The sequence below is a fragment of the Monodon monoceros genome, unplaced genomic scaffold (assembly GCF_005190385.1).
Source record: "Monodon monoceros isolate NGI ecotype Baffin Bay Population unplaced genomic scaffold, NGI_Narwhal_1 Super_Scaffold_5, whole genome shotgun sequence".
Lineage (NCBI taxonomy): Eukaryota > Metazoa > Chordata > Mammalia > Artiodactyla > Monodontidae > Monodon > Monodon monoceros.
The window spans coordinates 48,837,890-48,861,010 of NW_021703782.1; the positions used below are offsets into that span (position 1 = coordinate 48,837,890).

The window sequence follows — 23,121 nt, forward strand, 5'->3', positions numbered from 1 at the left end:
AGCCACAACTACTGAGCCCGCATGCCACAACTACTGAAGCTCACGTGCCCAGAGCCTGTACTCCACAACAAGAGAAGCCACCACAATGAGAAGCCCGTGCAATGCAACGAAGAGTAGCCCCCACTCGCCACAACTAGAGAAAGCCCGCATGCAGCAATGAAGACCCAACATAGCCAAAAATAAGTAATATAAATAAAAATAAATTTATAAAAAAATAAATAAAGTCTAACCTGAAAAGCACTCCACAAAACTATGTAGCTAGTACACAGCATTCAAACTACAAAATTAGAATTTAATATCTTTTCTTGTGTTGCTTCCTCAAACTTGTAATATAAACAATTACCTTCAAACTTTCCAAATATTCCAGGACAATTAATTATTAAAAATGAATCGTTTTTTTTTTAATTCGGAGCAAGATATAATTTACTCAAATACAAAAGTTTTCAAGGAAGCCAATATTCAATATATATAAATGTCAAAAAATTATATTTTATTACAGAGTAAAACTTTGTCCTTAAATTACTAACTAGCCATCATATATGTGCTATAAAAGAATGAGAAAATATACCTCAAACTCTTTTCTAAGACGTTCCTCTCGCTGAGTGCTAAATTCGAATTCACTTGTCTGTCGACGTAAAAGGTCAGAGCACTCCATGTGTTCGGCTTCTAATTTTTCTACTTTCTCGTGCATATTTTGTAAAGCATTATCTTGCTCCTAGAAAATAGTTCATTTTTGCATCAATAAAGTTTATAAGCCAACAATGACTAAAATTTATTCTATAAAATACTGTAAGCAACTAAACCTGTACTTCAACCATAATAATAGATTAAGCAAGAGAGGCCAAGATATTCTCTAGCGATGTTTCAGAATATACATGTGTTTAAAAAGTGCTACTGGAGTTTTACAACTTAAAAAATCTAAATAAGGGAAGGACCTTCAAGATGGCGGAGGAGTAAGACGTGAAGACCACCTTCCTCCCCACAAATACATCAAAAATACATCTAGGGCTTCCCTGATGGTGCAGTGGTTGGGAATCCGCCTGCCAATGCAGGGGACATGGGTTCGAGCCTGGGTCCAGGAAGAAGATCCCACATGCCGTGAAGCAACTATGCCCGTGCGCCACAACTACTGAGCCTGTGCTCTAGAGCTCACGTGCCACTACTAGCTAGCCTGCATGCCACGACTACTGAAACCCGTGCACCTAGAGACCGTTCTCTGCAATAAGAGAAGCCACCACAATAAGAAGGCTGCACAAAGCAACGAGGAGTGGCCCCTGCTCACCACAACTAGAGAAAGCCCATGCGTACAATGAAGACCCAGTGCAGCCAAAAATAAATACATTAAATAAATTAATAAAAAGGAAAAAAAAAATCTACATATGGAACAGCTCCTACAGAACACCTACTGAATGCTGGCAGAAGACCTCAGACCTCCCAAAAGGCAAGAAACTCCCCATGTACCTGGGTAGGGCAAAAGAAAAAAAGAAAAAACAGAGACAAAAGAATAGGGACAGGACCTGCACCTCTGGGAGGGAGCTGAGAAGGAGGAAAAGTTTCCACACACTAGGAAGCCCCTTCACTGGTGGAGACGGCGGGGTGTGGGGGGAACTTCAGAGCCACGGAGGAAAGCACAGCAACAGGGGTGCAGCGGGCAAAGCAGAGAGATTCCCTGACAGAGGATCAGGGCCGACCAGCACTCACCAGCCTGAGAGGCTTATTGGCTCACCCGTCGGGCGGGTGGGGGCTGGGAGCTGAGGCTTGGGCTTTGGAGGTCAGATCCCAGGGAGAGGACTGGGGTTGGCTGTATGAAGACAGCCTGAGGGTGCCACAGCTAGCCAGGAGGGAGTCTGGGAAGAAGTATGGGAAGAAGAAGTCTGGACCTGCCGAAGAGGCAAGAGACCCTTGTTTCGGGGTGTGCAAGGAGAGGGGATTCATCCCCATTTGCCCACAGGAGGCAGAGCACCGCCTAAACAAGCTCCAGAGACAGGCGTGAGCCATGGCTATCAGCTCGGACCCCAGAGACGGGCATGAAACGCTAACGCAGCCATGAAGAATGCTGTATGCAAGCACAGGTCACTATCCACACACACACAACCCACCCATGGAGGCTATGCAGACCGCCACTGCCAGGGTCCCGTGATCCAGGGACAACTTCCCCGGGAGAACACACAGCACACCTCAGGCTGTTGCAATGTCACGCCGGCTTCTGCCACCACAGGCTTGCCCCACATTCCAATTCTGACTACTGTCCCCTCCCTCCCCACGGCTTGAGTGAGCCAGAGCCCCCTAATCAGCTGCTGCTTAAACCCCCTCCTGTCTGGGTGGGAACAGGTGACTGACAGAGACCTACACGCAGAGGCGGGGCCAAAGCAGAACCCCAGGAGCTGTGCGGACAAAGAAGAGAAAAGGAAGTTTCTCCATGCAGCCTCAGGAGCAGCGGATTAAATCTCCACAATCAACTTGATGGACCCTGCATCTGTGGAACACCTGAATAGACAAATCGTCCCAAAATTGAGGCAGCGGATTCTGAGAGCAACTGGAGACTTGGCGTTTGCTGTCTGCGACTGATTTGTTACTGATTTTCATGTTTATCTTAGTTTAGTTTTTAGCACTTGTTATCATTGGTGGATTTGTTTATTGGTTTGGTTACTATCTTCTTTTTTTATTATTTTTCTTTTTATGTTAATATTTTTTTTTCTTTCTTTTTTTCTCCCTTTTCTTCTGAGCCGTGTGGCTGACAGAGTCATGGTGCTCCAGCCCGGTGTCAGGCCTGAGCCTCCGAGGTGGGAGAGCCGAGTTCAGGACACTGGACCACCACAGACCTCCCAGCCCCACGTAATATAAATTGATTACAGCTCTCCCAGAGATCTCAGTCTCAACACTAAGACACAGCTCCACCCAACAGCAAGCAAGCTCCAGTGCTGGACGCCCCATGCCAAACAACTAGCAAGACAGGAACACAACCCCACCCATTAGCAGAGAGGCTGCCTAAAATCATAATAAGGTCACAGACACCCCAAAACACACCACTAGATGCGGCCCTGCCCACCAGAAAGAAAAGATCCAGCCCAAACCACAAGAACACAGGCACCAGTCCCCTCCACCAGGAAGCCTACACAAGCAACTCAACCAACCTCATCCACTGGGGACAGACACCAAAAACAAGGGAACTACGAGCCAGCAGCCTGCGAAAAGGAGACCCAAAACACAGTAAGTAAACAAAATAAGAAAACAGAGAAATATGCAGCAGATGAAGGAGCAAGGTAAAAAAACACCAGACCAAACAAATGAAGAGGAAATAGGCAGTCTACCTGAAATAGAATTCAGAGTAATGATAGTAAAGATGATACAAAATCTTGGAAATAGATGGGAGAAAACAGAAGAAACATTTAACAAGGACCTAGAAGAACTAAAGAGCAAAAAAACAAAGATAAATAACACAATAAATTAAAAATTCTCTAGAAGGAAGCAGTAGCAGAATAACTGAGGCAGAAGAACAGATAAGTGACCTGGAAGGTAAAATGATGGAAATAACTACCACAGAGCAGAATAAAGGAAAAAAATGAAAAGAATTGAGGACAGTCTCAGAGAGCACTGAGACAACATTAAACTTACCAACATTCGAATTATAGGGATCCCAGAGGAAGAAGAGAAAAAAAAAGGGACTGAGAAAATATATGAAGAGATTATACTTGAAAACTTCCCTTACATGCAAAAGGAAAGAGTCAATCAGATCCAGGAAGCGCAGAGACTCCCATACAACATAAATCCAAGGAGAAACACGCCAAGACACATATTAATCAAACTATCAAAAATTAAATACATAGAAAAAATATTAAAAGCAGCAAAGGAAAAGCAACAAGTAACATACAATGGTATCCCCAAAAGGTTAACAGCTGATCTTTCAGCAGAAACTCTGCAAGTCAGAAGGGAGTGGCAGGACATATTTAAAGTGATGAAAGGGAAAAATCTACAACCAAGATTACTCTACCCAGCAAGGATCTCATTCAGATTTGATGGAGAAACCTTTACTGACAGGTAAAAGTTAAGAGAATTCAGCACCACCAAACCAGCTTCAAAACAAATGCAAAAGGAACTTCTCTAGGCAGGAAACACAAGAGAAGGAAAAGACCTACAAAAAGAAACCCAAAACAATTAAGAAAATGGTAATAGGAACATATATATCAATAATTACCTTAAATGTAAATGGATTAACTGCTCCAACCAAAAGACACAGACTGGTTGAATGGATACAAAAACAAGACCTGTATATATGCTGTCTACCAGAGACCCACTTCAGACCTAGGGACACATACAGACTGAAAGTGAGGGGATGGAAAAAGATATTCCATGAAAATGGAAATCAAAAGAAAGCTGGAGGGGTTTCCCTGGTGGCTCAGTGGTTGGGAATCTGCCTGCCAATGCAGGGGACTTGGGTTCGAGCCCCAGTCTGGGAAGATCCCACATGCCACGGAGCAACTAGGCCCGTGAGACACAACTACTGAGCCTGCGTGTCTGGAGCCTGTGCTCCACAACAGGAGAGGCCGCAACAGTGAGAGGCCAGCGCACTGCGATGAAGAGTGGCCCCCTCTCGCCTCAGCTGGAGAAAGCCCTCGCACAGAAACAAAGACCCAACACAGCCAAAAATAAATAAATAAATACATACATTTTTTAAAAAAGCTGGAGTAGCAGTTCTCTTATCAGACAAAATAGACTTTAAAATAAAGACTATTACAAGAGACAAAGAAGGACAATACATAATGATCAAGGAATCAATCTGAGAAAAAGATATAACAATTGTAAACATTTATGCCCCCAACATAGGAGCATCTCAATACATAAGGCAAATGCTAACAGCCATAAAAGGGGAAATAGACAGTAACACAAGAATAGTAGGGGACTTTAACACCCCACTTTCACCAATGGACAGATCATCCGAAATGAAAATAAATAAGGAAACACAAGCTTTAAATGACACATTACACAAGACAGACTTAACTGATATTTATAGAACATTCCATCCAAAACAACAGAATACATTTTCTTCTCAAGTGCTCATGGAACATTCTCCAGGATAGACCATAACCTGGGTGACAAATCAAGCCTTGGTAAATTTGAGAAAACTGAAATCGTATCAAGTATCTTTTCTGACCACAAAGCTATGAGACTACATATCAATTACGGGAAAAAAAAAACTAAAAAATACAAACACATGGAGGATAAAAACTATGCTCCTAAAAAACCAAGAGATTACTGAAGAAATCAAAGAGGAAATCAAAAAATACCTAGACACAAATGAAATGAAAACATGATGACCAAAAGCCTATGGGATGCAGCAAAAGCAGTTTTAAGAGGGAAGTTTATAGCAATACAATCCTACCTCAAGCAACAAGAAAAACCTCAGATAAACAACCTAACCTTACACCTAAAGATATTAGAGAAAGAAGAACAAAAAACCCCAAAGTTAGCAGAAGGAAAGAAATCATAAAGATCAGAAATAAATGAAAAAGAAATGAAGAAAACAATAGCAAAGATCAAGAAAACTAAAAGCTGGTTCGTTGAGAAGATAAACAAAACTGATAAACCATTAGCCAGACTCATCAAGAAAAAAAGGGAGAACACTCAAATGAACAGGATTAGAAATGAAGAAGGAGAAGTAACAACTGACACTGCAGAAATACAAAGGATCATGAGAGATTACTACAAGCAACTCTATGCCAATAAAATGGACAACCTGGAAGAAATGCACAAATTCTTAGAAAGTCACAACCTTCCAAGATTGAACCAGGAAGAAATAGAAAATATAAACAGACCAATCACAAGTACTAAAATTGAAACTGTGATTAAAAATCTTCCAACAAACAAGAGTCCAGGACCAGATGGCTTCACAGGTGAATTCTATCAAACATTGAGAGAAGAGCTAACACCCATCCTTCTCAAACTCTTCCAAAATATAGCAGAGGAAGGAGCACTCCCAAACTCATCTACGAAGCCACCAGCATCCTGATACCAAAACCAGACAAAGATGTCACGAAAAGAGAAAACTACAGGCCAGTAACACTGATGAACATAGATGCAAAAATCCTGAGCAAAATACCAGGAAACAGAATCCAGCAGCACATTAACAGGATCACACACCATGATCAATGGGGTTTATCCCAGGAATGCAAGGATTCTTCAATATATGCAAATCATTCAATGTGATACACCATATTAACAAACTGAAGGAGAAAAACCGTATGATAATCTCAATAGATGCAGAAAAAGCTTTTGACAAAATTCAACACCTATTTATGATAAAAACTCTCCAGAAAGTAGGCATAGAGGGAACCTACCTCAACATAACAAAGGCCATATATGACAAACCCACAGCCAACATCGTCCTCAATGGTGAAAAACTGAAAGCATTTCCTCTAAGATCAGGAATAAGACAAGGTTGCCCACTCTCACCACTCTTATTAAACATAGTTTTGCAAGTTTAAGCCACAGCAATCAGAGAAGAAAAAGAAATAACAGGAAGCCAAATCAGAAAAGAAGAAGTAAAACTGTCACTGTTTGCAGATGGTATAATACTATACATACAGAATCCTAAAGATGCTACCAGAAAATTACTAGAGCTAACCAGCAAATTTGGTAGAGTAGCAGGATACAGAATTAATGCACAGAAATCTCTTGCATTCCTGTAAACTAACGATGAAAAATCTGAAAGAGAAATTAAGGAAACACTCCCATTTACCACTGCAACAAAAAGAATAAAATACCTAGGAATAAACCTACCTAAGGAGACAAAAAACCTATATGTAGAAAACTATAAGACACTGATAAAAGAAATTAAAGATGATACCAACAGATGGAGAGATATACCATGTTCCTGGATTGGAAGAATCCACATTGTGAAAATGACTATACTACCCAAAGCAATCTACAGATTCAGTGCAATCCGTACCAAACTACCAATGGCATTTTTCACAGAACTAGAACAAAAAATTTCACAATTTGTATGGAAACACAAAAGACCCCAAATAGCCAAAGAAATCCTGAGAAGGAAGAACAGAACTGGAGGAATCAGGCTCCCTGACTTCAGACTATACTACAAAGCTACAGTAATCAAGACAGTATGGTACTGGCACAAAAACAGAAATATAGACCAATGGAACAGGATAGAATGCCCAGAGATAAACCCATGCACATATGGTCACCTTAATTTTGATAAAGGAGGCAAAAGTATATAATGGAGAAAAGACAGCCTCTTCAATAAGTGGTGCTGGGAAAACTGGACAGCTACATGTGAAAGAATGAAATTAGAACACTCCCTAACACCATACACAAAAATAAACTCAAAATGGATTAAAGACCTAAATGTAAGGCCAGACATTATAAAACCCTTAAAGGAAAACATAGGCAGAACACTATGACATAAATCACAGCAAGATCCTTTTTGACCCACCTCCTAGAGAAATGGAAATAAATACAAAAAGAAACAAATGGGACTAAATGAAACTTAAAAGCTTTTGCACAGCAAAGGAAACCATAAACAAGACCAAAAGACAACCCTCAGAATGGGAGAAAATATTTGCAAATGAAGCAACTGACAAAGGATTAATCTCCAAATCATGCTGCTCAATAACAAAAAAACAAATAACCCAATCCAAAAATGGGCAGAAGACCTAAACAGACATTTCTCCAAAGAAAATATACAGATTGCCAACAAACACATGAAAGAATGCTCAACATCATTAATCATTAGAGAAATGCAAATCAAAACTACAAAGAGATATCATCTCACACCAGTCAGAATGGCCATCATCAAAAAATCTAGAAACAATAAATGCTGGAGATGGTGTGGAGAAAAGGGAACACTCTTGCACTGCTGGTGGGAATGTGAATTGGTACAGCCACTATGGAGAACAGTATGGAGGTTCCTTAAAAAACTACAAATAGAGCTACCATACGACTCAGCAATCCCACTACTGGGCATATACCCTGAGAAAACCATAATTCATAAAGAGTCATGTACCAAAATGTTCATTGCAGCTCTATTTACAATAGCCAGGAGATGGAATCAACAACCTAAGTGCCCATCATCGGATGAATGGATAAAGAAGATGTGGCACACATATACAATGGAATATTACTCAGCCATAAAAAGAAACGAAATTGAGCTATTTGTAATGAGGTGGATAGACCTAGAGTCTGTCATACAGAGTGAAGTAAGTCAGAAAGAAAAAGACAAATACCGTATGCTAACACATATATATGGAATTTAAGAAAAAAAAATGTCATGAAGAACCTAGGGGTAAGACAGGAATAAAGACACAGACCTACTGGAGAACAGACTTGAGGATATGGGGAGGGGGAAGGGTGAGCTGTGACAGGGCGAGAGAGAGGCATGGACATATATACACTACCAAACGTAAGGTAGATAGGTAGTGGGAAGCAGCCGCATAGCACAGGGATATCGGCTCGGTGCTTTGTGACCGCCTGGAGGGGTGGGATAGGGAGGGTGGGAGGGAGGGAGACACAAGAGGGAAGAGATATGGGAACATATGTATATGTATAACTGATTCACTTTGCTATTAAGCAGAAACTAACACACCATTGTAAAGCAATTATACCCCAATAAAGATGTTAAAAAAAAAAAAAAAGACACCAACCTACTAGAGAATGGACTTGAGGACACGGGGAAGGGGAAGCTGAGACAAAGTGAGAGAGTGGCATGGACATATATACACCGCCAAATGTAAAATAGATAGCTAGTGGGAAGCAGCCGCATAGCACAGGGAGATCAGCTTGGTGCTTTGTGACCACCTAGAGGGGTGGGACAGGGAGGCTGGGAGGCAGACACAACAGGGAGGAGATATGGGGATATATGTATATGTATAGCTGATTCACTTTGTTATAAAGCAGAAACTAACACAACATCGCAAAGCAATTATACTCCAATAAAGATGTTAAAAAAAAAAAAAAACGAACAACCTAATCAAAAAATGGGCAGAAGACCTAAACAGACATTTCTCCAAACAAGATATACAGGTTGCCAACAAACACATGAAAGGATGCTCAACATCACTAATCATTAGAGAAATGCAAATCAAAACTACAATGAGGTATCATCTCACACCAGTCAGAGGAGCCATCATCAGAAAATCTACGAACAATGAATGCTGGAGAAGGTGTGCAGAAAATAGAACCCTCTTGCACTGTTGGTGGGAATGTAAATTGATACAGCCACTAAGGAGAACAGTATGGAGGTTTCTTAAAAAACTCAAAATAGAACTGCCATAGGACCCAGCAATCCCACTATTGGGCATATACCCTGAGAAAACCATAATTCAAAAAGCGTCATGCACCCCAGGGTTCATTGTAGCTCTATTTACAGTAGCCAGGACATGGAAGTAACCTAAGTGCCCATCGACAGATGAATGGATAAAGAAGATGTGGGGCTTCCCTGGTGGCGCAGTGGTTGAGAGTCCACCTGCTGATGCAGGGGACACGGTTTGTGCCCCGGTCCGGGAAGAGCCCACATGCCGCAGAGTGGCTGGGCCCGTGAGCCACGGCCTCTGGGCCTGCACGTCCAGAGCCTGTGCTCCGCAACAGGAGAGGCCACAGCAGTGAGAGGCCCGCGTACCGCAAAAAAAAAAAAAAAAAAAAAAGATGTGGCACATATATACAGTGGAATATTACTCAGCCATAAAAAGAAATGAAATGGAGTTATTTGTAGTGAGTTGGATGGACCTAGAGTCCGTCAAACAGAGTGAAGTATGTCAGAAAGAGAAAAACAAATACTGTATGCTGACAGATATATATGGAATCTAAGAAAAAAAAATACGGTTCTGATAAACCTAGGGGCAGGTCAGAAATAAAGATGCAGACGTGCAGAATGGACTTGAGGACACGGGGAGGGGCATGGGTAAGCTGGGACGAAGTGAGAGAGTGGCATGGACATATATACACTACCAAATGTAAAATAGCTAGTGGGAAGCAGCTGCATAGCACAGAGAGATCAGCTAGGTGCTTGGTGACCCCCTAGAAGGGTGGGATAGGGAGGGTGGGAGGGAGATGCTAGAGGGAGGGGATATGGGGATATATGTTTACATATAGCTGATTCACTTTGTTATACAGCAGAAACTAACACAACATTGTAAAGCAATTATACTCCAATAAAGATGTTGAAAAAATCTGATTAATACATATTACAACTGAAAATGTAGATAGCTTACTATAATTTTACTCTAGTTCAAATGACCTCTGAGGGTATTTACATAATGTTATAGTTCAACTGACATATATTAGGTTTTCCCTTCTTATTAAAATTTGACTAAAATGTTTAGTAATACAAATGTGTATTGCTCCTTTGTGTGATAAGGAATGATTAGCTTGAATGCCTAATAATGGCTCTTGAGAGATTTTTATGTGAGCTCACGGTACTTTAACTATGCTTAGAGCTTTTTAAGTTGTAGCCACTAGATGGCTGTATTTCATTTTCTCTTCAGTGTTCAAGTTTATAAATCTTTGCTGTACTACTGAAAGAAAAATAACATCAGGTAGTTCTACTTAAATCTCTCGATCTTCTTTTCCAACTAAACTCAGAAATCAGAGTTGAATTTTATGGAAGTTCAAATATAAAGTTAACACACATATCAAAGATATTTTCCACAGTAACTAATCTAGATTCATCTTTCCTACTTAAGGTCTTTGACAAAGCCCTTTTTCCCACCTTCCCCTCACCAGCATAATCTTACTCAGGAACATACAAACATATATTTAATGCATACAGGTATTCCTAGCCACTCAAAAGGTGTCATCAGAATCTGAGTGAGAATGTTGCAAGCACCAAATATAATTCTCTATAAAAGATTCTAGTCTGGAAAGTAACCAGCAGTATAGTCCACAGTCAAAGGATGAAGAACAAAATTTACTTTAATTCCTTCTCTCCACATCCCCTCATTTATAATTACTACTCTATAGCCAAGTACACATGAACTCTTAAGAATTATTTTCTGCAGGTAATGGAAACTCCTTAATAGAAGTTCATCAATTTACATGTTTTCAATCTTTAAACGATCATAGATAAGAACAAAAGCTACGTAGCATAGCACGAGTGTGCCAACATTGCCTACAACCAACAGACAGCACTCACCGTTTTTGTCATAACACTCTGGATTCAGAAGCAAATGGTATGATGAACAGCCTTAGGTAATCTGATTACATCATAAGAGTACCTTCATATATGAAAGCACGTTTAAGACCATTAAGCACTACACAAGTATAAGATACCACTGTTATTCTATATGATAGGACCTCCTCCTTCAAGCAATCAATAGTATTAATTCAAAACCACTGTTAAAATACATGCCTTCTTGATTTACAAATACATAATCTCCAACTTTCAACCATTCACTTAGACTACTGTGTACACATTAAAATGAATAAATAGCAATTTACAAGGCCAATCACAAAGTAACACAAATAATTTGAAATAAAAACAAAGTCTATAACCAAAAATACTTATCTCCTAGTTGATGGCAATTATTTCAAACAATATTTATTAAATCAAGTAAAAGAAATTAAAGTATTCAGGAAGTCTCACAAGATTTATTTATAAGAAAAGATGACTTGTGATTCCCATTCTATTGATAAATAGTATAGAAAGAAAACAATCATTCCAAATACTACACTAATGTATGCCCATGGTTTCATGTGAGTTTGAATTTAATCCTATAAAAAAGAACTGGAAAATGAATGGCCGATCAGTTAGGGCTTTTACTTTGTGATACTTGACTTATATTAAATATTACTTAACAAACAGCTTTCAAATAAGTCTTTCAAGATGTAGATGAAATTCTGACCTAAAAATCACAGTTTTAATGCAGAGGTCAAGTAGTCACTAATATTATGTGATAATTACTATACATTATTACATATGGATATAAACACACCTACATAGTTTTTACTAAAAAAACTGTTTTCCTCAGTGTAGTGTAGTTTTTAGGAATTCTATTCACATACCCAAGAAACTTATATTACATAATAAAGTTAACAGATTACATTAATTAAAATTACCTTGATTGGTTTTCTAACGTTAGATTTAGTTGGCATTTCTTGTATAAAGGCTTTTTAGATTATACCTTTTTTCCATTTTGCTACATTCAGTTGGCTAAAAATCTGTATAATATTTTTGCACCTATATTCATGAGTGAGATTGGCTATAATTATCTTTCCTTGTATCCTTGTCAGTTTAGTATCAAGATTATTAGTTTGGTATGTTATCAAGTTTTCTTTTCATTCTCTGGCAGAGTTTATGTAAGACTGAAATTATTTGCTCCTTGAATGTTTCTTTCTGTTCATTGGTGAAGCAGTATGAGCCTGGAATTTTGACAATGACTCAATCAAGTTTTCTACTTCCTACATCTTCTTAAGTTATTTGGGAAAGGTAGGATTTTATCTATCTCTTTCAAATATCCACCAGATAACCCTAGAGCGAAGATCATGGTTGAAAGAGCTAACCCAACACTCAAAAACTTCTAATAAGTTTTTCAGTCCCTCACTCTTAAACATAAGAAAACACGGTACTTGAAAAAATTCCCCAACATGAAAGATGGAATCTAAATCAGATGGGGAGGGCAAAAACATTCCCTGAGAGGAGTATATACAAAGAGAAGAAAACTTCAGAATATCTTCAGAGAACATAAGTAAGTTCCAGAAAGGCAGAGTAAGGACCACCAATAATTCTTTCCTCCATTAAAGTAACAGGAACACTGGCAAAAATTGTCAAAATCAAATTTTTCATAACTGAAAATTAACCAAAGGCTTGCAATAATCTAAGAAGCATTTATTCAAGAAAATCAGCTGAATCTCAGTAAGAATAGCAAGCTTTGTAGCATTTAAACTCGCCCTAATTCCACACTTCCTTCCCCCAACTCCTGGTGGCCTTGAAAATCAACAACCTCAATACAACAGCCAAGACATGGAAATAACCTTAATGTCCATCAATGGATAAATAAATAAAATATAGTATAAAAGTATACAGATATCTACATATATATATATATATTATATACACAGTTGACCCCTGAACAACATGGGTATGTGTTTGAACTGCATGGGTCCATTTATACGTAGATTTTTTTTCAATAAACACATTCGATAATTTTTTGGAGATTTGTGACAAGTTGAAAAAACTCGCAGACAAACTGCATAGCCTAGAAATATCAAAAAAATAAGAAAAATGTATGTCAAGAATGCATAAAATATGTAGATTCTAATCTATTTTATCATTTACTACCATAAAAAAATATATAAATCTAGGGCTTCCCTGGTGGCGCAGTGGTTGAGAGTCCGCCTGCCTATGCAGGGGACACGGGTTCGTGCCCCAGTCCGGGAAGATCCCACATGCCGCGGAGCGGCTGGGCCCGTGAGCCATGGCCGCTGAGCCTGTGCGTCCAGAGCCTGTGCTCCGCCACGGGACAGGCCACAACAGTGAGAGGCCCGCGTACCGCAAAAAAAAAAAAAAAATATATATATATATATATATATAAATCTATTATAAAACATTAAAATTTATCAAAACTTATGCACACAAACACAGACTACATGGGCTCATTCACAGCCGAAAGAAATGTAAACAAACATAAACATGCAGTATTAAATCATAACTGCATAAAATTAACCGTAGTCCATAGTGTACTACTGTAATAGTTTGGCAGCCACCTCCTATGGCATTGCTCAAGTGTTGCAAGTATCTGCTTAAACTGCACATGCTACTCATCTCCACGTGAGCAGTTCATCTCTCCAGTAAACTTCATATCACAGCAAAAAGTAATCTCTCTCTCTCGGTTCCCACTTTTTCATTGTGTTTAGTGCATTGTGTTTAGTAAACCTTGAATAACAACATGGGACCCCGATGAAGGACCACTAGTGATGCTGGAAGTGGTCCCAAGAAGCAAAGAAAAATCATGACATTACAAGAAAAAGCTGAATTGCTTGATAGGCACCATAGATTCAGGTCTGCAGCTGTGACTGCCTGCCATTTCAAGATAAATGAATCCAGTGTTAAGGACCATTATAAAAAAAAAAAGGAAATTAGTAAGGCCATGGCTGCAGCTACAACAGCAGGTGAGAAAACTTTGCGCTTTTTGCAATACACCTTTTTTATCTTATATTGAAAAGGCAGGGCTTCCCTGGTGGCGCAGTGGTTGAGAGTCCTACTGCCGATGCAGGGGACGCGGGTTCGTGCCCCGGTCCGAGAGGATCCCACGTGCCGCGGAGCGGCTGGGCCTGTGAGCCATGGCCGCTGGGCCTGCGCGTCCAGAGCCTGTGCTCCGCAATGGGAGAGGCCACAACAGTGAGAGGCCCGCGTACCACAATAAAAAAAAAAAAAGGCAGCTTTTATGTGGGTGCAGCATTGCTCTGAGAAAGGCGTACCTGGGTGCAGCATTGCTCTGAGAAAGGCGTAACTATAGACTCTAATATGATTCGAGAAAAAGCGAAGTCACTATATGACAACTTAAAGCAAAAGGATGGTGAAGGATCTAAAGCTGGAGAATTTAATGCCAGCAAAGAATGGTTTGATAATTTTAAAAAGAGGTTTGGCTTTAAAAATTGCAAGATAACAGAAGAGGCAACTTCTGAAAACCAAGAGGCAGCAGACAAGTTCCCAGATGCCTTGAAGAAAATCACTGAGGGCTAAAATATGGCACAAATGAAGCTATCTACAAAACAGAAACAGACTCACCGACATAGAGAACAGACTTGTAGTTACCAAGGGGAAGTGGGGAGGGAGAGGAATGGACTGGAGTTTGGGGTTAGTAGATGCATTTATCCATTTAGAATGGATAAACAAGAAGGTCCTACTGCAGAGCACAGGGAACTATATCCAATCTCCTGGTATAAACCATAATGGAAAAGAATATTTTTTAAATGTATATTGTGTATAATTGAGTCACTGCTGTACAGCAGAAAATAGCGCAACATTGTAAATCAACTATAATTCAATTTAAAAAAAGGAAATCATTGAGGAGAAATGATATCTGCCTGAACAGGTTTTTAATGCAGACAAAAATGCCCTATTCTGGAAAAAAATGCCCAAGGACATTTATTCATAAGGAAGAGAAGCAAGCACCAGGGTTTAAGGTAGGAAGGGATAGGCTAACTCTATTGTTTTGTGCAAATGCAGTTGGATTTATGATCAGTACTGCCCTTATCTACAAAGCTGCTAACCCCTAAGCTGCCAGTCCTTTGGTTGTACAACAAGAAGGCCTAAACAACAAGAATACGTTTTCTGCATTGGTTGCATCGATGCTTTGTCCCTGAAGTCAGGAAATACCTTGCCAGTAAGGGACTGCCTTTTAAAGTTCTTTTGTTATTGGAAATGCCCCTGGCCACCCAGAACCCCATAAGTTTAACACCAAAGACACTAAAATGGTCCACTTTCCCCAAATACAACATCTCTAATTCAGCCTCTCGATCAGGGGGTCATAAGAACCTTAAACACTCATTATACACGGTACTCTATAGAAAGGATGGTCAATGCTATGGAAGAGAACCCTGACTGAGAGAACATCATAAAAGTCTGGAAGGATTACAGCATTGAAAAAATGCCACTGTTGTTACAGAAAAAGCTGTGAAAGCCATCAATCCGGAAACAATAAAGAAAGAAAACTGTGAGAGAAAACTGTGGCCAGATGTTGTCCATGACTTCACAGAATTTACGACAGAGCCAATCAAGGAAATCGTGAAAGAGATCATAGATACGGCCAAAAAAAAAAAAAAAATGCGGGGTGAAGGGTTTCAAGATATGAATCTTGGAGAAGTTCAAGAGCTGAGACAGCACACCAGAGGAATTAACAGATTTCCTGATGGAGATGAGTGTTTCTAAACCAGTGTCAGATGATACGGAAGAAGACATAGAAGCAGTGCCAGAAAACAAATTGACATTAGACAATCTGGTAGAAGGGTGCTGATTTCAAGACTGCTTTTGACTTATTTTACAACATGGACCCTTCTATGACATGGGCACTGAAACTAAAGCAAACAATGAAAAAAGGATTGGTATCATATAGAAACATTTTTAGAGAAATGAAAAAGCAAAAGCGGCAGACAGAAAGGACAATGTATTTCCATAAAGTTACACCAGTGTGCCTGCCTCTCCTGCCTCCCCGTCCATCTCCTGCGTCTCTTCCACCACTGCCGCCCCTGAGACAGCGAGACCAAGCCCTCGTCCTCCTCAGCCAACTCAACATGAAGATGACAAGGATGAAGACCTTTACATGACCCACTTCCACTTAATGAATAGCAAATAATCATCATGCCATACAGTTAATAAACTTATCTGTTGTGTATGTGTGTGTTTTCGTGTGAAAACTGAATAACTGTACAGCAAGAACTATATGAGATGCTTTTGTCAGCATCATCACCTAAGTATTCATCGCGTTGAACATCATGTGCAAGATCTGTATGGAAGTAGTCTATCCTGACATAGGCATAAGGTGAATGATATTTAATATAAAATTAATAATGTGTTAGTTTTCTGTTTTATAACTTTGCCTTCGAGGACTCACATTGCCATATCGTACATCTCTCTCTAATAATTGGAGAAACTGAGTATTAGCCCATGATCACAGGTAAGTGGTTTAATTTAACGATGTTTCCAATACTGTATTATGGAAAGACTGTAATACTGGATGCCATAAAAATTTTATTTTATAGGGCTTCCCTGGTGGCGCAGTGGTTGGGGGTCCGCCTGCCGATGCAGGGGACGCGGGTTCGTGCCCCGGTCCGGGAGGATCCCACGTGCGGCGGGGCGGCTGCGCCCGTGGGCCATGGCCGCTGAGCCTGCGCGTCCGGAGCCTGTTGCTTCGCGGCGGGAGAGGCCGCAGCAGTGAGAGGCCCGCGTACCGCAAAAAAAAAACGGTAAAAATTTTATAAATTGAATATTAAGATATGATGTATAGCATGATGGCTATAGTTAACATTACCATATTGTATATTTGAAAGTTACTAAGAGAGTAGATCTTAAAAGTTCTCATCTCAAGAAAAAAAAATCTGTAACTGTGTGAGGTAATGGAGGTTAACTAAACTCGTAATCATTTTGCAGTATATATATATATCAAATCATTCATGTTGTACACCTTAAACTTACAGAGTATATATGTCAAGTATGTCTCAATAAAACTGGAAAGAAAAAAAAAAAAGAACTGTAGCTATGAAACCCAGCACCCTAGCTGCTTTTAATACTAAAAAACATTCAGTAAAACCAGAGCTCAAATATGAGATGAAAAGTGAGACTCTAAGGTCTCAGAAGGTCATATGTAGAAAGAGCAGAAAGAGGGCACCACCAGTTAAACAGATTGGATCAAAGCTATCCAATCATCTCTGCTTGCTCCTGAAATCCCACTTAAATGAAGATAGAATAAAAATGAGTGGCAGAAAAGATGACAGCCAACAAGAGATGTCAAAAGCAAATTTGCAAGATGGAAAGTAAATGGACAAGTGATAAATGACAGGTTTCAGCTTTCTCAACTATGTTAAATACTCAAAAAGGGAAGAGCCTAATAGCAAGCTGAATTCATATCCATAAAAGATCAGAAATTGGAAGCAGCAATCATCCCTGAAGCCAAGCCATGGGGTAGCAATGAATACAGAACACTGTTGGAAGCCTCTGTAAGCAGCAGTTAGTTATATCCTCAGATCTCCTCTGCCAACTCCCTCCCTGACAAAGTCCCCTCTCCATCCTGGAAAAAGAGAAAGAGTTTATTTACTAACAAGAGAGGTTGCCCCAAAAAGGTTCTGAGGTCATGAAAACCAGACACGACTGAAGGTCAGGGTAAGACACCTTATTAAAAATTAGGAGATTGGGAAATAGTGGGCACTGAGACTTCACGGCTCCCTTTCTCTCTTCAGCTCCCAGAACATTGACCCCTATACCTAAGGTACTATAAGCACAAGGAGAAGACTAGAAGACTCCTTTGTGGGGAAACTACCAGTCCAAGGGAAAAGAGCTGCAGATCCTGGCATTTTTAAGGTTCCCCAATTAAATAGAAAGGCTCCACATACACAGAGCTTTCTCCCAGTTTTTCAGTGCTTCATTTTTAAACATGAACATACAGCCAAGGATCAGCAGACATTTGAGGAAAGCTTCTCATGTGAAACTCAGACAAATGGGGTCAAACACTCAGAAAAAACAAAGACAATCTAGGGGGGAAGAATGAGGGGAACCACCTTCAAAACAAGTATGACTTCCATCCTCAGAGAGCTAAAATAAGATATTACAAACATGAAATAAGAAGACTCTACTATAAAAAGGTATAGCCAAGAAACAAGAAACAGCTCTTGTAAATCAAAAACCCAAAAGCAGGGGCTTCCCTGGTGGCGCAGTGGTTGAGAGTCCACCTGCCGATTCAGGGGACACTGGTTCGTGCCCGGGTCCGGGAAGATCCCACATGCCGCGGAGCGGCTGGGCCCGTGAGCCATGGCCGCTGAGCCTGCGCGTCTGGAGCCTGTGCTCCGCAACGGGAGAGGCCGCAACAGTGAGAGGCCCGCGTACCACACACACACACACACACACACACACACACACACACACACACACAAAACCCAAATGCAGAAATGAGAATTCAACAGAAAAGTTGCTATATAAAATTGAAGAAATCTCCTCAAAAATAGAACAAAAATATAAAAGGATGGAAAACAGAAGAAATTAAGGATGTCAATTTATGCCAAACTGACCTATAAATCCAATTCAATTCCAATCAAAATTACAGCAAGATTTCTTGGTGGAATGTAACAAGCCAATTCTCAAACTCATATGGAATATTAAAAGGATAAGAATAACTCTCCTCCCCACCCCCCCAAAAAAATATTAAGGATATGGAGGAGGGAACTTGCCCTATCTGATTTACTCTAAAGCCATGGTAAATAAAACAATTTAGTATTGGTTCAGAAATAGACCAACATGTAAGTGAAACAGAACAGAGCACCAGAAACCAAACCTTAGATATAAAGGAACTTGATATATGACACAGATGACATTTTAAATCAATAAGTGGTAACAGAATAGACAAGTGAATAACTAGTACAGGGACATTTGGTTGTCCATTTGAAAAAAATAAAATTAGACCCTCCCTCATGCTCTATACAGAAAAACATATTTTTCTTTATGACTTTAGATTATATGAGACATAAAAAGCACTATCAATAAAGGAAAAAACTGATACATTCAACTACATTAAAATTTTAAAGTGCACATCAAACACAATGTGGATTGTCTCCATGTCTCCCCAAAGAGGAAAAAGATGTTTGCCATGGAGATTCAAGTAACCAAGCAACCAAATATATTAAAAACTCTTATAAGTCAGTAAGAATATACAAACAATCCAAAAGGAAAAGGGGAAAAAATATAAAACTGCAGTTCACAGAAGAAGAAACATGAATGGCCAATAAACATAACATGCTCCACGTCAGGGAAATAGAAATTTAAGCAAGAGCGAGAGACAATTTCACACGCATCCTATTGCAAAAGAAATTAAATCTAGGGACTTCCCCGGTGGTCCAGTGGTAAAGAGTCTGCCTTCCAGTGCAGAGGATCCAGGTTCGATCCCTGGTTGGGGAACTAAGATCCCACCTATGCCGCGGGGCAGCTAAGCCCGAGCGCCACTACTGAGCCCACGCTCCTCAACTAGAGAGCCCACGTGCAGCAAACTACAGAGCCCACGCTCTCTGGAGCCTGCGCGCAACTAGAGAGAGGAAAAATCCCGCATGCCACAACTAGAGAGAAGCCCACATGCCCCAACGAAAGATCCCGCATGCCGCAACTAAGACCAGACGCAGACAAAAATAAATTTAAATAGAAATTAAATCTGAAAAATACCAAGTGTTCAAGAGACTGCAAGGGAAAAGAAACTCTTCTCTCAAATTGATACAACTCCTTGGGAGAATAATTTAGCATATATTTTACCTCTTAATAATTGCATACACACTAAATACATCCCACATAAACAAAAATATTTGATGTTCATGGAAGCATTGTCTGCAATAATTGAAACTTGGAAAGAACTTAAATCTCAATCAATCCAGTAATGGATAAACTAATTATGACATATGCATAGGATAAAATACTATAGATCAGTTAAATTGAATGAACCAGAGATCGTTTATTAACTTGGCTAAGTCTCAAAAACACAAGTGAGAAAGACAAGTTGGACAGAGACTCATACAGTGTGATACTGTATGTATATTTTAAAAATATACAAAATACTAAAAAAAATGATGTATCATCAATGTTTACAGACAGAAAATTAAACACCAACTTCAGAATGATGGTTATCTTTTGGCGGTGAGGTGGTGGTGGGATGGTGAAGTGATTCAGTCTTCAGTGATATGAAATTCGTTATGAATTCTTAAGCAAATATGACAAACACATGATCTAGATGGTAAGTGTTGGCTATATTAATGGTATTGGTTGGTTATATTGAGTATTAATTATATATTATATATTAACCCCTGTTATTTTTTGTATGTTCAAATATTTATAATAGGTGTATGGTTTAATCAACGCAATCCATGTCTGGAGTACATTATAACATAAAAGAAAATTCCAAAAGAACTATAAAATACCTCATGCAGTTATACATCAAGATTACTTGCCCGCTCCAAAATAAATTATTTTAATTTTTGTCACAGAATTTATTTTCTCATCAAACCAAAGCTACCTGGATCCTTACAGTGAAGTGTGTGTGTGTGTCTGTAACAAAATCACATTAAGGATAGAGGAAACTGAGTGAGTTTTTCTTTTCTCCACTAGAGGGAGGTGTTGAACTTACAATATTTTAAAATGGAGCTTGTTTTTGAACTGACATTTAACATCAAAGTAAACCACACTGTGCTCTTCGAAAATAAACTTGCTTTCTTTCCACACCTTCCAGAAACATAGCCCCAAAAGTATAATTCTTTATACTTACTCATATAAACACTATTTCTTGAACTCCAAAATATGGTTTCAAGTCTGAAGGATTAAAGTAATTAGAAACATATCAGAGCTAAAGTACACCCCCTTCCTAACTTATGAAATATATCAATATAGATATAGTTACAACCTTAGTCTAGTACATGGTTATCTCTCTAAATCCCCAAAGCCAGCATAGTTCTACAATCAAAAATAGTGTTTACTACTGTAGAGTATAAACTAGTACTAACTTTATGTAATACCTATCACAAATTATAAATCCATAAACTTGAAGACCAAGCAATTATACTTCTAGGCATTTACACAGCTAAATCACATGTACAACAGCACAAAGATATGGACAAGAATGTTAGTGAATCATTTTAAATTAAAGCAAAAACTTTTGAAGGAAATAAAATGTCTATCAATAAGGGATTTGTTAAATGTATTAGGAACTTCCACATGACAGAAAAGCTCTCAAACACTACAAGAATAGTGTAAGAAACTCAAAAGATGGATGCCAAATATTACTGAGGCATATTTATGTAAATATACTAATATATGTTTATACACCCTTAGATGAGGAGTAGGACTGGAGCAGGCAGGCCTGCAGGGGAGGGGGGAATTCCTTCACTTTGTGCTTTTAACTTTCCCTAAATTCGGGGCATTTTTACAATAAGAACAATATTATGTAATTTTATAAACTGAATATTAAGATATTTCCTGTTTGGAAACAACAGGCAGTGCCAGACTCACTTTCTATGCCATTTGCTTACAAAGGGCACCAGCAGACAGTTTCCCCGGAAGCTACCAAGAAAAGCTCCTTGCTACCCTAGCTCATTTAAGACAAAACTCGGAAATACTTCCTTTTCATGCAACTTACTCCAAGCTGTCCCTAGATCACAACTGTGCTTACCAGGTCAATCTCTGACATGTTGTACCCGAATTCCTAGCTGCTGTCTTATCATACAGCCAATGATTGATGCCCACACCTAGTCTGATACCTTCCTTTACCCCCTCGCCCCCCCACTCTTCCTCCTCCTTCTTCAGTCTGCGGTATTATTTTCAGTCTACAATTCCCACGCTCTTTTGCCATCACAAACTCTCCCACCCCTTGATCACTAGATATATAAACCAAATTCAGTCAGTGAATGAGGAAAGGGCACTTTGTTCCCTGGCTTAGTTACAGAATTTTGGAAATAAATTAAATATGAAAAACATACATTCATCTTCTAAATGCTTTCAATCCTATGGATGAGTTATACATTGAAATGAACTATAAAAATGACAAAGGAAAGAGTATGATGGTTTACCACTGCACGTCCCACACTGCCTACAATAGAAAAGCTCATGGCTAATAAGCATCCTCAAAGTTCACATTGCTATTGCAGAAAACAAAGAAATAAAAACAAATGTTCATTTTAAATAAAAATTTTAAATAAATAGAGATAAAAAATAACATATTTTTTCCAAGATCAATATAAACACATCATTCTAAAATTACCATGGCTTTGCTTTGGTTTGAAATTTCAAATAATGCTAAAGACATGGAATTTTTATGTTTATCAAAAGAGGACAGGCATTTAAAAAATGAAAAACACTTTCTTAAAATGAGGTAACTCCATTAATATTCCAGAGAAGTACACCTCTATTCAGCACTTCAATTACTGGGAAAGAAAGGAGACATGGCATAAAATTAAGATTTGCTTTTTATAGTGAGCCTGAATTCTAAAGCCCAGATGAGAGAAATATTATACCAGCTTTGTCTGTTAAAGATGGAGCTTCATGTAGGTTTATTTAAAACTTATTTTAAAAACTGAATTCCCTTAGAGAGCTACACAAAAGAACACTATGTGATACTAACACCTAATTATAGGATGGAAACCTGAACCCATCAACAGCCAATAGAGAGAGAATTTCCATCTCTCCCTCAAGTTGTTTTAAAAAAGACTTTTTTAAAATATAAAAGGTTTCTAAGCTTGCTTTATAAAAGGAAAAGCAGTTTTCTTTTGTTAAAATAAAAAGGACAAGAAATTAAGAGACAGTGTTCTGAACATTTTGGTTACAGAGTACAATAAAATCTATTTCACAGAAGGTGGTAGTAACTAAGGAGTATATTCCCCTATTCTTCCCACACATAATAATTAAAGATTCATACAGAATTTCAAATTATCTTAACA

At 39.0% G+C, this 23,121-nt stretch overlaps 1 protein-coding gene across 8 annotated transcripts in view; it reads right to left on the reverse strand.

Annotated features, from left to right (window-relative positions):
* The window catches only part of CCDC171 (coiled-coil domain containing 171), a 359,296-nt gene that overhangs the window by 290,069 nt on the left and 46,106 nt on the right, over positions 1–23,121 (reverse strand). For 7 of the 8 annotated variants that reach the window (XM_029203357.1, XM_029203362.1, XM_029203360.1 and 4 more), the window contains one exon: positions 569–715. The exons of the other annotated variant lie outside the window; for it this stretch is intronic. In XM_029203357.1, the coding sequence (XP_029059190.1) occupies positions 569–715 (147 nt within the window). The remainder of the gene's footprint in view (positions 1–568; positions 716–23,121) is intronic. 8 annotated transcript variants of the gene reach the window in all.